Source organism: Chinchilla lanigera, unplaced genomic scaffold (genome assembly GCF_000276665.1).
Source record: "Chinchilla lanigera isolate Chin_1 unplaced genomic scaffold, ChiLan1.0 scaffold00083, whole genome shotgun sequence".
In the NCBI taxonomy this organism is placed as follows: Eukaryota; Metazoa; Chordata; class Mammalia; order Rodentia; family Chinchillidae; genus Chinchilla; species Chinchilla lanigera.
In genome coordinates, this window is record NW_004955484.1 from 1,995,318 (window position 1) to 2,010,999 (window position 15,682).

Sequence of the window (15,682 nt, forward strand, 5' to 3'; positions counted from 1 at the left end):
GAATGAATGAATGAAAGAAAGAAAGAATGGGCTGGGGATTTAGCTCAGAGGCACAGGGCCTGCCTGGCAAGCGCAACGTTGCAAGTTAAGATTCCCAATACCAGGAAAAAAACAAAAACAAAAACAAAAATCACTACTGACCAGTACAGTAGCCACAACTACATTTGGCAAGTGAAATGTGACTCATCTAACTGGGATGTGCTATAAGTGTAAAACATAAGATTTCAAAGAGTGTCAAGTAAAACATCTCAATTTTTATTACATGTTGAAATGATAAAAACTTTAGATATACTATGTTAAGTAGTTAAAATTAATTTCACTTTTTACTTTTTTAATGTGGCTACTAGAAAATTTTAAATCACATATGAAGTTCCCATGCTATTTTAAGGGGCAGCAGCACCCCAGAACACAGGCGGACTAGGGAAGGGCAGTGGTAGGGAGAGGAAACAGCTCATACAGTGCAGTCTCCACCTTCTGGCAAGTGGGAATCACTGGAGAACTTTAACCATGCCAAGCCCCACCAAGCCCCACCCCAGGCCAATTACATCAGAATGTCTGGAGGTGGACCTGGGCATCAGCATTTCTTTAAATACCCGAGATGATTCTAGACACAAAGGGCTGGGGATTTAGCTCAGCAGCACAGGGCCTGCCTGGCAAGTGTGAGGTCATGAATTTGATTCCCAATACTAAAAAAGAGGAAAGATTTTAGGGACAGTCAGCTTGCAAAGAAAGATGCCTGTCCTTTTGGGGATGGGAGGGAGAGGCCATGTGACTAAAGCAGAGTGACAAACCAGGAAGTGAGTGAGTGACCAGCAATCATCACACGCCTAAGCATCCCAGTTAGCCTGGTGGCGGGGACCCAACCACCCAGAGGTAAACCTCACTTTTCTCTGAGACTCCTCACACTGAGGCTAATGGGAAAGCTCCCCAGCTAGTGCAGTGCTCTTTTCACCCCACCCAGTGAAGTGTCCAGGGTTACCTGTTGTAACATCTCTCCACTGCCATTAACCAAATGGGTTTAAACACAGTAGCACACACTGTGCCGTTCAAAGGCAACTACCCGCCTGGCCTAAAACTCACAGCTTATGGCAAGTTCCATTTTGACTTGAAAGACGAAATTCTGCTCTTTTCCTACCAAGAAGCCCTATTGCAACACGCCTAAATCCCACTGCAAAATGAAAACTACTTGAGAAGCCCCACATATGCCAGAGGCCTACCCCTGATTCTCCCACAAGGAACAATGATCCCTGGGACACTACTGAGGCAGGCTGAGACAGTCCTCAGTTTGGGGACGATACAGAGCCCATAATTATGTGGCTTTTGTCCCGTTCTGCCTTTAGATTCCACTGCCTTTTAAGTAAAACTTGGATTTATCGATTTGTTTAAGCAGTGATCATGCAACTACAGAAGCTAATAATCTAACTATAATAGCAAAACATGTGCCAAGTACTGTTCTAAGTTACATATATTAACTCTACCCTCACAATGAATAAATAAAGTTTATGAATTTAACTATTTATGAAGCAGGCACTTTCATAATCCATAGTGTAAAGATAAGAAAACTAAACTATGGAGAGGTTAAGTCATGTACCACAGGTCACAAAACTAGGACATATTCTTACCATCAACCGATGCCATCTCCAAGTGAATGACTGTACAGCCAGGTCTGTCTCGATGATCTAACAGTCTGTACCTTCCCCAGATATCACCCTCAGAACAGCGCTTCTCAGACAGAGACATTCGTACCAATCATCTGACATCAAGCTCTCAGATGAGGCCACTGTTGTTGCTCTCTGCACCATACACCAAGCAGTGGGTCTTGTGTCTCTCGCCTTCAAATCCTTTAATGTGACGACTAAAGGTTTTGCCTAATGACTTCAAGAGTCCGATACTACTCTCCCTTTCTCTATCTTGTGGAATTGTGAAAAGCTTTACTGAGCTGGCAGCAGCACTGTGTCCTCACAGTTAGGATAAGAAACTTGACAACTGACAATGCTCTGTGCTGAACAGCTGCCTGATCTTCAGATGGCACTGGGTATGATAAAACAGGACTGGCACATCCACACAGTGTAGCGATTTGAAATAATACCTAGGGGATTGCACCACACACATGCAGTGTCAGAGTAACTTGGCCTGCAGCCAAAAAAGAGAACTGGGCCACAAACAGAATGAAGGAGAAACAAAAACTTGTTTTAAATCCAATTAAGTCCATATTCAAGCTGGGTGCAATAGTCCACTCCTGTGATCTCAACTACCATGGAGGCTGAGGCAGGAGGATGGCAAGTTCGAAGCCAGCCTGTTCGAAGTTCGAAGCTAGCCTGGCTACATAGCAAGACTGACTCAAAAACAACAACGCAAACAAAACAAAACAAAACACCGAAGTGGTGAGGATGTAGCTCAGTGGTAGACTGAGTAGTATGCTTGAGGCCCTAGGTTCAATCCCCAGTACTTAAAAAAAAAAAGTAACATAAAGACAGTGGTATTTCCACTAAAAACTAAGGCCTACCAAATAAATTGTTCTGGCTGGAAAGGGGTATAACAGATACTAACAAGTTCTAACTTGTGTTGAGTGCCAAAGAAAAATGAGTACTAAGACAAGGTTCTCATGTCAAGATGCACTGAGTACCAAATTCAGCATGTTTCAAAGCAGCTGAGTACCAACGTATGACTGTATGTTCAATTGGAAGTGTAAGGAAACAAAATCCAACCCAGTGGGCACACAGTCTACAGCAGGAGGCTGGCCTGCCAGTTTAGGAGACATTCCATGAGCCTGAGAGCATGACCTTTCCTCTCAGAATTCAGAGACCTGAGCCACACAGCACTAAGTAGCTCACTTCCGGCAGAGCCAGAGACCCAAAACACAGAGGTGGCGCTGCCACATCTATCCAGCTATGCTGCCCAGGCTGCTGGCTGCCTGGCTTGGTGACTTGCAAGCAGTACTGCAACTCCAAGGCTTCCTACCAGTTCCAGGGAGGTGGCTGTGGAAGACACCCAAGGACAGCCTCCAGCCCGATACCAATGCACACCCAACACTGTGGCACGAAGTATTACATGTGCTCACCCCCAGGAGGATGCTGCTCTGCAGAGCAGCAGCAATGCCTCTGTCCAAACTTGACGTCTGATGAGGAACGTAATGCGAAAAGACAATGGCAGAGGTGAGCTACAAAACCAATCTAAGGTGACGTGGGACCCTGAAGCCCTCCCCATTCCTCCACTCAGGGTCCCACAGATCCAGGCGAAAGCACTTCTGCAGTGCAGGAATTTACCGGTAATAAAGGTGACTTTTGGCAGGGTCCACAACCAGGAACGGCCATGCCACTGAGAGGAAACAGTTGTATGCTACTCAAAAAGGAGGCTGGCCTAGAACTTCAAGGATGCCCAGCCCCCAAGGAATCTGCCCTCCACACCGACCAAGGGCAGGTCACGGAGCTGTGAGACCCAGTGTGACTCATGAAGCGGCTAGGCTGATACACACACCTGGCCAACCATCTGCTGTGGCTGCCATGTGCTTCCCCCAGACCTAGACTCCTGTCTCCTCCAGCGGGGCAGGACAGGTGTGGTGAGGTAGGAGGGCGCCGGTGGACTGGGAAGGTGCAGGCTGCAAAGTGATAGTAACATAGTCCCAGAGATGTCCAGAGGTTCAAAAATGTAAAGGTGAACTACTTCACGTTCTTCTTTGTCAGATTTTTCTCTGATATAAACAAACCTCTGTTCCTTTGCAGAAATAAATCCTGTTTTTGAAGCAGTATTTACCCAGAAAAGATCAAAAGTACTAATTTAGCATATTTCTAAATAAAGAATGAATGGACTATAAGACATCACAACATCCTTTTAAGACTTTTTTGTTTTGTTTTTTTGAGCAGGGTCTCACTAGTTCAGGCTGGCCTTGGACTCACTATGTAGCCCAGGCTGGCTTTGAAGACATGGTGATCCGTCTGCCTCAACCTCCTGAGTGCTAGGATTATAGGCTGGGATTACTGGCTAGGCATGTGCAACCATGTCTGGCTTTTTCTTGTTTTTGTTTTTTTGAAGACTTCTTTAAGACTTGAGAAGCAAGTGATGCATTGCGGCACATGCCCATTCAAGGCCAACCTAGAATACACAGGGAGACGCCATCTCCAAAGAAACAAAAAGACCCCAAGACTTCAGAAGCAACTAAACACTATCATCTTAAATGCCACTGGTTTTCCCACACAGAACATTAACATCGTGGAGTTATTTTAATTAATTAATAACACTCCTGTTCCTATTTTAAACATGGCATAAAGAAGATTCTTGCCTGTACTCAAAAAAAGACCAAAGGCCATTGCCAGATCTGGGTTTCCCTAAGGCCATGCCTGGGAAACCTGACTTAAATGCCAGTGTTTCTCTCAGTTCTGCCTGCACCAAGGCACAGTTCCCCTTCTGGACCTGATTCTTGGTGCAGGCAACTAGACAGAGTACCCACCTTTCCAATGCTAAGTGGAAAAAGCAGTTGAAATCCCCTCTACTTTGCTTTTTTGGTGTTTTTTTTTTTTTTTTTTTTTTGAGACAACATCTCACTTGTAGTTCAAGCTGGCCTAAAACTCACAGCAATTCTCCTGCCTCAGCTTCCTGAGTGCTGGGATTACAAGAATGTGCCACTATGCCCAGCTGAGATTTCCCCCTTTTTTAAAGGAGCAGCACTTGAAAGAATTAAGGAAGTGGAACTGTTAGGGACTTGCCACTGTTTCTAGAATTAGTATTCGATACGAATTTGAACAATAATCACAACACCCTCCACAGTTACCACCCAAGTCCAGCTATAAGGCAGAAATAACTGAAGTTATTCCCAACATCGTTGTGTAGACCTGTCAGTTATGGGAGGACTAGGGCTTCTGCAGGCCTGGGTCCATCCTTTCTCTACTCTGATTTCCCCAGTCACTCAGGCTGCGAACACTGAGTGAAGTTTACAGGAGAGTGGAAAGACCTGAAAAAGAGGCTAAACTGCACTGGAGAGGAGATATGGAAGTGAAGCCACATATCAGCTTTAGGAAGGAGACCCTATAGCACTTTCTTTGTGCTGCTATAGGTGATTGTATTTGTATAAAGCCTGATAATGTTACATGCACCTTTTGTTTGGTTTCTTTTTTTGGTCTTTTTGAGACAGGGTCTCACTATGCAGTTCAGGCTGGCCTTAGGCTCACTTTGTAGCCCAGGCTGGTCTTGAACTCGCAACAATCCTCCTGCCTCACCCTCCCCAGTGCTAGGATTACAGGGGTGCTGCCACCACGCCCTGTCTGCCTCTTTTGTTTATAGATAAACTTGTTTTCAAGAATAAAGTCTCTAAGTGAACAAAGTATTGAGCAGAGTCATGAGGTGGGCCAGGCATATGGTGGCACACGCCTATAATCCCAGCACATGGGAGGCTGAGACTAGCGGCTATAGTGAGTTCAACGTTATCGTGGGCTACATAATGAGACCCTATCTCAGGGGATCTCAGGGGACAAAAAAGATCATTATCAGGATCCAAAAGTGCTAAAGGGGAAGAGGGGCGTTGGCTGGTGATCTCTACATCTTTTGTTTTGTTTTGTTTTGTTTTGTTTTTTTGAGACAAGGTCTCACTATGCAGTTCAGGCAGGCCTTGAGCTCACTTTGTAGACCAGGCTGGCATGGAACTCAAAGCGATCCTCGTGCCTCAGCCTCCTGAGTAATGGGATTACAGGCATGTACCACCACGCCCAGCCTTCTCTACATCTTAAGAGTTGAATCCTGGTCATCTTGACCTAAAATCCTGACTTAGGGTCATATGTAATCTGCTTTAGGATGAATACTCCCCAGAGAAAAAGGCAAATGGAACTTGAAGAAATGGCCCTGAAGTAATCTCAGCTGCCCAGAGAAAAGAAACACTTTTCACTTCCAATCCTATTTATTTATTTCTCCAATCTTATTTATACCTCAGGGATAATGGGGAGGGGGCAGTTGGTAAGACCTATACCCATTTTAAGATTACCATGGAGCAGGGCTGGGGATTTAGCTCAGTGGCAAAGCGCCTGCCTGGCAAGCGCAAGGTCATGAGTTCAATTCCTGGTACTGGAAGAAAACCAAAAAGAAAAAGAAAAAGAAAAAAGAAAAATACCATGGAGCCATCAGAGAAATCTTAATGTCTCCAGAAGCCTGCTTCATTTCCTTCAAGAAGTACCAAAGGATTGAAATGAGGAAAATAAACAATGCCACAAGTCCTAGTCATCTGCTTCCTCCCACTAGGCCACCACCTCCAGGAAGGAGGAAACAAGGGTCACCAAGGCTCTCGAGAAGTTTCAAGTGGTATGAAAAAAAAGTGACCTCCCCACCAGCATAAGGGAGCTGAAGTGATCACGTCTGCCCCAGGCTTCCTCCCCTGGTAAAGAGTGCACCCAGCAACATACTCCTGAGCCTGTGGATCGAGGGTAGACAATCCCAAGGGTGACAAAATTATCTCTGGAGCATCAAAGCTTCCTAAACACACCAACAGCACCCGATGGGCAGGCCATGGCCTCTCCCCTCTTGCTAGACCTTGGCCTTAAGAGAGAAGCTTCCATTTTTTTCTGTGCTGCCTCCCTACTAAACACCAGGAAGTGGAGGTGGTGGAGACCGAGAAAGAGAAAAGCAGACAGAACTTTCCACCGCTAGTAGAAACAGATCAGGAATTTGGCTTAGGTGTTTGAAATTTTCAACAGGAATATATTCTAATAAATTGAGCTGGCTTTTAGAAGTATTACTTTGGGGGTAATGTGAAACCTAGTTTGGGTCACTAGGATAAAATGTGGACAGCAATTCACAGACTGGAGAGGCAGGCTCCAGAATTTGGTTTGCTGTCCAATCAGAACTGGGAAAAGCCCGACTAAGATGGTTGACGCTAGTCAAGCCATTTTCTTTTTTTCACAGGAGACTAAAGCTGGGCTGTCAACTATACCACAGAGAGGAATTGTGATGCCTCTGCCTAGATGCAGGCCCCAATTTATAATCAAAGATTGCTTCTAGGCAGCACAACAGTCAAAGTGGGTGGTGTCAGGGGAGGTTTAAATTTATAAAAAGGCTTCCAAGCCCTTTACCACTTTTATCAGACCTGAGGGTCAGGGAGACACCAATGCTCCCGATAGCAAACAGAGAGCGAACAGGCAGGATTAACTAAAGCTGAGCCTCAGCAGGGCCCCCAAGCTCCTGGTGGAGAGCTATAGGGTTCATTTCATGGGCCATTAGGAAAAAAACTCATTTCAGGCCTCAGTTCTAGGTATGGCTTAAGCCTAAGCAAGTTCTCACTCACTTAGGTTGCAACTTTGCTGAGGCTGGACTGCTTCTTTTAAGTTGAAGTCTTGTTCTATTTTCTAAATCCAAAGTGCACAAGCATGCATTGCTACCATTTATTTTTTCCTAGACCTACTGATATCAGACAACACAAAATCCAGATTTGCAGCCTTAAGAGTTTTTAGAACTCTAAAGTTTTGATTTTTGGAAGCAGGCAAGCAGATATTCCAACACGCAAGAGCATATCGAGTAAACACATCTCACCTGGACTGTGGGACTGTCTTATCCACAAACAGGAAGATTGCCTTTTCAGAAGGAAGCTGGATCCTTTTCCTGATGATCCACATAAACTGAGCCACAGTGATGTCAGAAGGAACCAAGTACTTCCGTTTGTCAATGTCTACAATCTGAGAGCCTGAGACTTTTTCCACAATCACCTGGCAAAGTAAAAAGTGGTCAGGTTTGGATTTCCTAAAGTAGAGGTCTTGGTCTTACACAGACAGGGAGCTGATGGACAAAGTTGTGGGCAAGTAGTAGGGTGGTACACTATATAACGTGAGGAAAGTTGCCCATAGCTTTTTAAGCCACACACTCTGGAGATTAAGAATGATATAAATGGGTTATAGAGAAACGGTAAATGCTTTTCTGTGGTCAATTATCTCTCTCATTCCTGATCTCAGCGCTTGTAAGAGAAATACTGCTATTAAGCTTTTCAACGTTTTATCTGGACAGCTGGGCGTGGCGGCGCATGCCTAGAATTCTGCACTCAGGAGGCTCAGGCAGGAAGATAACCTTGGGGCTGAGGCCAGCCTGGGTTACATAGTGAGTTCAAGGCCAGCCTGAACTACTTAGTGAGACCCTGTCTAAAAAAAGAAAAAAAAAAAATCTTTTTCCCTGGGCACAGACAAGAAGATATGTGAGGGTTTCATCAGTTACTCCAGGACCCACACTGTTAGAGATTAAGATCCCAAGAAACAAAAGAAGTAAGAATGGATGGACTAAAAGGAATACCTGACAGTCCCAACCAGCTAAGAACCAAATCCTTCATTTGGCCTGTTGCTTTTTGTTTTGTTTTGTTTTTTGTTTTTTCTTTTTGGACACAGGGTCTCGCTATGCAGTGCAGTTCAGGCTGACCTCAGAGTCACGGAGATCCTCCTGCCTCAGGCTTGGCCTCTCTGAACAGATTTTTAATTTTTCCCTACAGTTTCCTCCCAAAAGGAATTTCTTTTACAAGCAAAGAGCTACAGTAACAGGTCTTGGTGTCCTTTAAAGATCAGAAAGAATAACAAAAACTATCTCCCCCACCAAAAAGGAACATAAGATCAGATTCACTGAATAAACGGAAAAAGAGCTTGTCAGCGGCTTTTCAGCTCTTTTTTGGTAAGGCAAGATGACAGCCTCAGGCTGAGGAAAGAAAGCTAGAAGACACAATTAAGGATGAATGTCCTGAGACTAACGGGCCACTTACAAGACCTAAGTGACAGTCTCCCTCCACCGCCGTTCCCGAAAGTGGCGGTGAACTGTTGCCCTGTCCTAGAACATCGTTCCTTACATAATTGGCGAGGGAGCCCCGAGGCAGCAGTCAGCTCGCTGGCCTAGATCGGGAGATTCAGCACTGGGGCACCCGAACAGCACCAGCCCCAGCCCGGCACGCCCCGGCCGCGGCCGGCCCCAGCCAACCCGCCCGTCTGCGGGTGTCAGTGGGACTGGAACCTCAAAGTCAACTGTTGAATGACACAGGCCTCGCTCAGCGGCCCTCGACGACACGGGTGACAGCGGGGTGAGGGGGCGGGGAGTCCAAACACTCACCGGAACTCGATCGGGATATTTCGCGCGGATCTTCGCGGATTCTACGCATCTGTGTTCTGAGAGAGAAACACATCGGGCTGACTGTCGCGCCCGCCAGCCGGCAGGTTGTCCCCTCCCGGGCCCTGAGCCCTCCTCCCCGCTGCGACCTGCGCACGCGGCGAGCCCGCGCTCGGGCGTCCTCTCAGCCGCCGTCCCCCGTCCCTCGCTCCCGAAAAACCCGTGCGTGGCGGCAACAAGTCAGCAGACGTCCGCCCGGGATGGCAGGACCTCGGCAGCCGAAGCCCAGACCGCAGCATCCGCCCCGACCGACCCGGCCCGGAGCGGCCCGAGTGGGGGAGGGGCCCACCCGCCGCTCCAGCCCCCTCATCCCGCCAGCAGTCGAGCGCATACCCAGTGAGTGGTCCTCCTTGAACATCCACTTCATGGCGGCGGCGGGAAGGGGACCGAGCCGGCTCTTTGAGCCGTGAAGTTCAGCGAACCGACCACAACAACAACAGCGGCGACAGCAGCGACTGAAGAGACTACACGACAGGCGGGACTTCCGGCTGTCCAAGCCTAGCAACCGGCTGGGGGCGTGGCTTCCGGCGCGGCTCGCCCAGGCGTCCCGCCGAGGGGTGGGGCTGCACGTTAAGGGGTGGGGCTTCCGGCGCGGCTCGCCCGCGCGTTGCGTAAGGGGGTGGAGCCTCACGTGAAGCGGCGGCGGAGGGGTGCCACGCTAGGAGCCACGCGGCCGGGAGTGAGGACGTGAAGTTGGCTAAGGGTGAGTCTTTGAGCCGTGTTGGGGACTTGGGGAAGGGGAGTTTGAGGAACTGGTGACGCGGTGGGCTTTAAGGGCTGCGGGGGCTGAAATTATAGGGTTATTTCGTGGGGGAAGTACGGGGCGTTGGTGACGGGGATTTGGGGTAGGAGTGACCGAAGAGGGGTTTCTAGCGGTCGGTGTTGGCAGGGGGAGCAGTTTAGGGCGTTGATAACTCGGGGAGTATTACTTGGTGTGGGGTGGCGGGCTGCAGGCTGGATACTGGGGGTGACTAATTTGCGCGCCTTGTGGGGGAGGGGTACGCGTAACAACCCGGAAGTCTGGCTTGGGAGGCCGCCATGATAGGTTCCCTCGGATCGAGGAATTCATTTAAACAAATGCCGTTTCCTGCCTTTATTCGTGAATGCATACTTTTTGAGGGAATTTGTTTTACTTAAAATTTTTATATTTTTATCAGTATTACATTTGTCGTGGTGAGTCAGTACATGCACAAAACTCTTTATATACCCCCCGTGAATAAATATTTAAGCATCCAAGGAGGAATCACAAATGTGTTTGAGGAGTGTAACATCAGTGGCTACAGGGACTGCTTGCTCTAAATTCAGAGGCAGAAAATTATGGTCATAAGGCTCAGAGAATTCCCCCGAGAGCTGGTGATGAGACAGATTTCCCCGTCTGGCAGTCGCAATGGCGCAGCAATCCCAGCCTGGTTCCTGTGTGTCACGTGCCTAGGCCTACACCTTGAGGTTCTCCCGCCGGTGATGTAGTTTCTTTCTTGCAAGCAGAGTCGCCAGTCTGGTCTGGGTCACCATCTGTTTATGAGCTGATGAACATGTAACAGGAATATTCACTTAATTAGGCACATGACTCCTGCCATGTGTGTGTGAGTCTGATGCATCCATCAGGCCTGTATATTTGAACATTGTTATACGTTCATTTCTGACCAATGAAATTCCTCAAGGGTGCTTTGGAATGTAGCTTCATTCCAAAAGTATTTTTGTTATTTTAAGATTGTAATCCAGGGCCAGAGACGTGGTTCGGTGGTAGATCACCTGCCTAGCACCCTGGAGGACCTAGGTGTGATTCCCCACCACACTCCCCACCCCCAGATACAAGCCTTCGCTTCAGAAGGCTATTGGGAAAAATGAAATTTGTGGGACAAAGGACTAAGATTGTCTGAGCAATCAGAATAGATTTTTGTTTTTAATGAAGTGGAAAAATTCTTTGAATTTCATACTTAGAAATTGGTGTTACTGCAAACAAGAACATTGTTTCAGGTGTTAGAGGTAAACATCAGCAAAATAGACAACAGCCTTCCTGTCCTGGCGTTTGTATTTTAGTAGAGCAAGACCAAAAAATAAATATGTCAGGTAATGCTAGGTGCTATTGAGAAAAATAAAGAGGGAGAGTGACTGCGGAATGATGGTGGGGTAGAGTGCTAATTAGATAAAGTGGTTGGCATGTGCTAGGAATATAAAAATAAGTGAACTCGGGGCTGAATAAATGGAAGGGTATTAGTAGGAGATAAAGTCAAAGAGGTGCAAGACAAAGTTGGAACTTTTAACTCTGCAAAGAGCATTGAATTTGTATTAGATTGAGAGAAATAGAGAGCAGTATTGTTGTTTGGCATTGCCCACCCCCTTTTGAGAGGTGGTCTCTCACTCTGTAATTCACACTGGCCTTAAACTTGCTAGCCCAAGCTTGTCTCGAACTTGGCAGTCCTCATGCCTCAGCCTTCCAAGTGCTGACATTACAAGCGTTTACCTCCACACCCAGCTAGTAAGTAGAAGTTTTTAAGCAGAAGTATACTACCTCATCACTTTAAAATGATCAGTCTAAGCTAGGAATGTATCTCAGTGGTAGAGCATGTGCTTAGCTTATGCAAGCCCTCGTTTTAATGAAGAATCTGTTATGATAATCCAGGTTGAAAGAGAATGTTGGCTTAGATCAAGATGGTATCTGTGAAGGTGAAGGAAAATAATTGTATCCCCCCCCCCCCCCCCGCGTACCAGGAATCGAACTCACGACCTTGTGCTTGGCAGGCAGGCGCTGTGCCACTGAGCTAAATCCTCAGCCCCCATAATTGTATTCTGAATACATATTGAAGGTAGAGCTGACAAAATTTGTTGATAGATTCAGTGTGAGGTGTGAAGCAGAAAAAGTAAGGGTTTTGGGAAGGATGGAATTGTCACCCAGAGAAATAGAGTAGGGCCAGTTAATGGGTAGGAATCAAATTTGGTATTAGATACATTGTGAGATGCCCAAAAGACACACATCTAAGGTGTACAGTATGATGAATGGCAGTGAAAGCTATTAAGCTGATCAGACTTAGCTAGAGAGTGGAAAAAGGAAAATGCCCTTTTAGAATCAGTGGAGGCATTAGAAAGTGGGCTCAGGGCTGTGGGTAGAGCTCATTTGGTAGGTTACACCTAATGTACACCAGGCCCTAGGTTCAGTTCTCAACACTGAGGGGAAGATAGGAGAAGGTGAGGGAAGGAAGCAAAAGAAATTGGATTCATGATTTCTGCTTCCCACACTGGGAGCAGTGGTGCACACCTGTAATCCCGGCATTGGGGAAGGTGAGGCAAGGGGACTGCTGCGAGTTCAAGGCCAGCCTGGGCTACATAGCAAAACCCTGTCTCAAAATGACCAAAAAAATATACCCACAAAGGTGAGGCTAGGACCAGGGAACTAAAAAGTAATTAAATGTAGATAAATGTCAAGGTAAAAGAAACCATTGGGAAGCCTTGAAGCCAGCACTAATGGGTTGTAAATTTACTTGAGAATTAAATTCCTGCTAGGAGACTGAATATTAAATCTTATAATTTTAAGAGAATGACTTTCTTGTCCTTTGTGTTCCAGCTCAGCCATGGCTCGTGGTCCCAAGAAGCATCTGAAGCGAGTGGCAGCTCCAAAGCATTGGATGCTGGATAAGTTGACGGGTGTGTTTGCTCCTCGTCCATCCACCGGTCCCCACAAGCTGAGAGAATGCCTGCCTCTCATCATCTTCCTAAGGAACAGACTCAAGTATGCCCTGACAGGAGATGAAGTAAAGAAGATTTGCATGCAGCGCTTCATTAAGATCGACGGCAAAGTCCGAACTGACATAACCTATCCTGCTGGCTTTATGGATGTCATCAGCATTGACAAGACAGGAGAGCATTTCCGTCTGGTCTATGACACCAAGGGTCGCTTTGCTGTTCATCGTATTACACCTGAGGAAGCCAAGTACAAGTTGTGCAAGGTGAGGAAGATCTTTGTGGGCACAAAAGGAATCCCTCATCTGGTGACCCATGATGCTCGCACCATTCGCTACCCTGACCCCCTCATCAAGGTGAATGACACCATCCAGATTGATTTGGCATCTGGCAAGATCACCGATTTCATCAAGTTCGACACGGGTAACCTGTGTATGGTGACGGGAGGTGCTAATTTGGGAAGAATCGGCGTGATCACCAACAGAGAGAAGCATCCTGGCTCTTTTGACGTGGTTCACGTGAAAGATGCCAATGGCAACAGCTTCGCCACCCGGCTCTCCAACATTTTCGTCATTGGCAAAGGCAACAAGCCATGGATTTCTCTTCCACGAGGAAAAGGAATCCGCCTCACCATTGCTGAAGAGAGAGATAAGAGGCTAGCGGCCAAACAGAGCAGTGGGTGAAATGGTCTCTAGGTGACATGTTGGAGAGGTCTCTGTGCTTAATTAAAGATAATAGAGCATGATTTTAAGAAGAGTGAGTGTCCTTTTCTTTTAAATAATTGAAATAAACCACAAAGGTTAGCTTCCTCACATGGCATCTTATGGGGTGCTACCGTATTTCATACACCTAAGGTATGTTTCTTGTGGCAGGGGGAATACCGGGAATCAAACTCAGGACCTTGCATTGCCAATCAGGTGCTGTGCCGCTGAGCCACATCCCCAGCCCCATATATTTCATATACCTTAGCATTCACTTCCCTTTGTTTCAGCAGTCACTTAGCTGCAGTATATGGTTCCTTCTATTGAAAGAAAACTCTGGAAGTAAAAGTGATCCTTAACACAGAGATAGAATCCTGGCATGGTGTTGCATACCTTTAATGGCACAGAAGGACTGGGCTACATTCAGTGACAACCTGCCTCAAAAAAAAGGCTGGAGATGTACCGCAGGTTGGAGACATAATTCACCATCAGAAGGAGATCTGTATATTGGATTTAAACCAAACAATTTTATATTAGGCGTGACAAGGCCGGGTGTGGCGCACATCTGTAATCCCAGCATTCAGGAGGCTGAGGCAGGATCACTGAGTTAAAATCCAGCCTGAATTGCATAATGAAACCCTGTCTCAAAAAGAGCCAAAAAGTGACAAGGGGAGATCTAAATATGTAACAAATGTTTAAAAAACTACCCTAAAAGGCAAACTGCCATTAACACCACTCCCCCCCCAAAAAAAATCTCCCCATGACTCCATCATGCTTAGCATGTTCTCAAGCAGTTGGAGAAGTCCTCTTTGGTATCTTTACAAAGTGGTAAAAAAAAATGCTAGTGCTAAGTGCTAGCTAATGAAAAGCTAGGCTTGTAAAAACTACAGTGTGACCTCACTATTTAGATCTGGTGCCTTGGATTTGGGGATCTTATTTTTTTGTTGGGGTTTTTTTTGGGTTTTTTCCAAGAACCGGAAATCGAACTCACCGCCGCTGAAGTAAATCCCCTGCCCTTCGAAGTTGACATTTTTTTTGAGACACGATCACATGATGTAGTTCACGCTTTGCATTCACTAGTCCATGTTTGTCAGTTGCATGTTGTATGTTGCTCCACAAAAAGCTTTCAAGTGAGAATGAGTACTACTGGACCAGAGGATAGGTCAAAAGCATTTTTGAGCAGACAACATCATCCTGAGACTGATAGAGACCTTGGAAATTTTTTTTTTCAAGTGAGCAGGCCTCGATGTATGTTCGTAGCATTTCATTTCTCTTCCTCTAAGAGCCACTTTTGTCGGGGGTGGGGGGTGTCTTTTTGAGACAGGGTCTGGCCATGCGGTTCAGGCTGGCCTTAAGCTCACTTTGTAGCCCAGGCTGGCCTCAAACTCAAGGATCCTCCTGCCTCAGCTTCCCGAATGCTGGGATTACAGGCCTGTGCCACCATGCCCGGCAGGAGCCACTTCCAGGTTGCCTTCAAAATAGGGTTATCTACTAGTGGGACTGAACTGAGCACAAACCTATGTCCTGACAGCAATGTGGTAAGATACCTTAGGGCCTTTTGATGGTGGTGGATCGGGTTTTTTAAAAATCTACCTGACAGAAGGTTAATAAATACATCAGAAAGAGCGACGCAGAGCCGGGCATGGTGGCGCACGCCTGTCATCCCAGCACTCCAGAGGCTGAGGCAGGAGGATCGTTGCGAGTTTGAGACCAGCCTGGGCTACAAAGTGAGCTCAAGGCCAGCCTGAACTGCGTAGCGAGGCCCTGTCTCAAAAAAAAAAAAAAAAAAAAAAAAAAAAGCGATGCGGTACATTCCCTCTGTCCCTCCACGAGCCAGGAGGTTGTGACCGGTTCACTGGCCGTGGAATACAGTGGAAGCAACAAAATTGGGAGGCAAAGACACCTGGCTTTTTGGTCTTAGCCCAGGTTCACTCGAACGGTGGACTCCATTATGAACCGTATTGGGAGTTAATAGATGACCAGTAAGAAGACTCACTTCGGGTCAACTTTTAACGAACACTTTATCTTACATGAGTGTTACGTTAGGGAACGACAACGTGCTGCTTCTCAGCGTCGCAAGAGACGCACGCGCTACGTAAAACCCCGCCTCCGTTCGCCCCACCCCTACTAAAGCCCCGCGTCCTTCCTATTGGTTCCTCGCGGCAGTCCGTTGCCGTGGAGACCACAGCGAT

General features: G+C 46.8%; 2 protein-coding genes across 2 annotated transcripts in view; one reads left to right on the forward strand and one right to left on the reverse strand.

Annotated features, from left to right (window-relative positions):
* Gabarapl2 (GABA(A) receptor-associated protein like 2) overlaps window positions 1-9,608 on the reverse strand; it is a 13,906-nt gene extending 4,298 nt beyond the window's left edge. Inside the window, exons 1-3 of the mRNA XM_005403439.2 lie at window positions 9,445-9,608; window positions 9,055-9,110; window positions 7,510-7,682 (exon numbers count right to left, since the gene is read on the reverse strand). Coding sequence (XP_005403496.1) covers window positions 7,510-7,682; window positions 9,055-9,110; window positions 9,445-9,478 — 263 coding nt within the window. The 5' untranslated portion in view covers window positions 9,479-9,608. The remainder of the gene's footprint in view (window positions 1-7,509; window positions 7,683-9,054; window positions 9,111-9,444) is intronic.
* Window positions 9,609-9,706: 98 nt separating this feature from the next.
* LOC102019064 (40S ribosomal protein S4, X isoform-like) lies at window positions 9,707-13,540 on the forward strand. Its single transcript, XM_005403440.1, has 2 exons — window positions 9,707-9,814; window positions 12,674-13,540. Exon 2 carries the CDS (start codon window positions 12,681-12,683, stop codon window positions 13,470-13,472), a length of 792 nt encoding a protein of 263 aa, XP_005403497.1. The 5' UTR covers window positions 9,707-9,814; window positions 12,674-12,680; the 3' UTR covers window positions 13,473-13,540.
* Window positions 13,541-15,682: the final 2,142 nt, after the last annotated feature.

Bases quoted from the DNA above. Each gene is read 5' to 3' on its own strand.
- LOC102019064 (XM_005403440.1), top strand. From the start codon at position 12,681: ATGGCTCGTGGTCCCAAGAAGCATCTGAAGCGAGTGGCAGCTCCAAAG.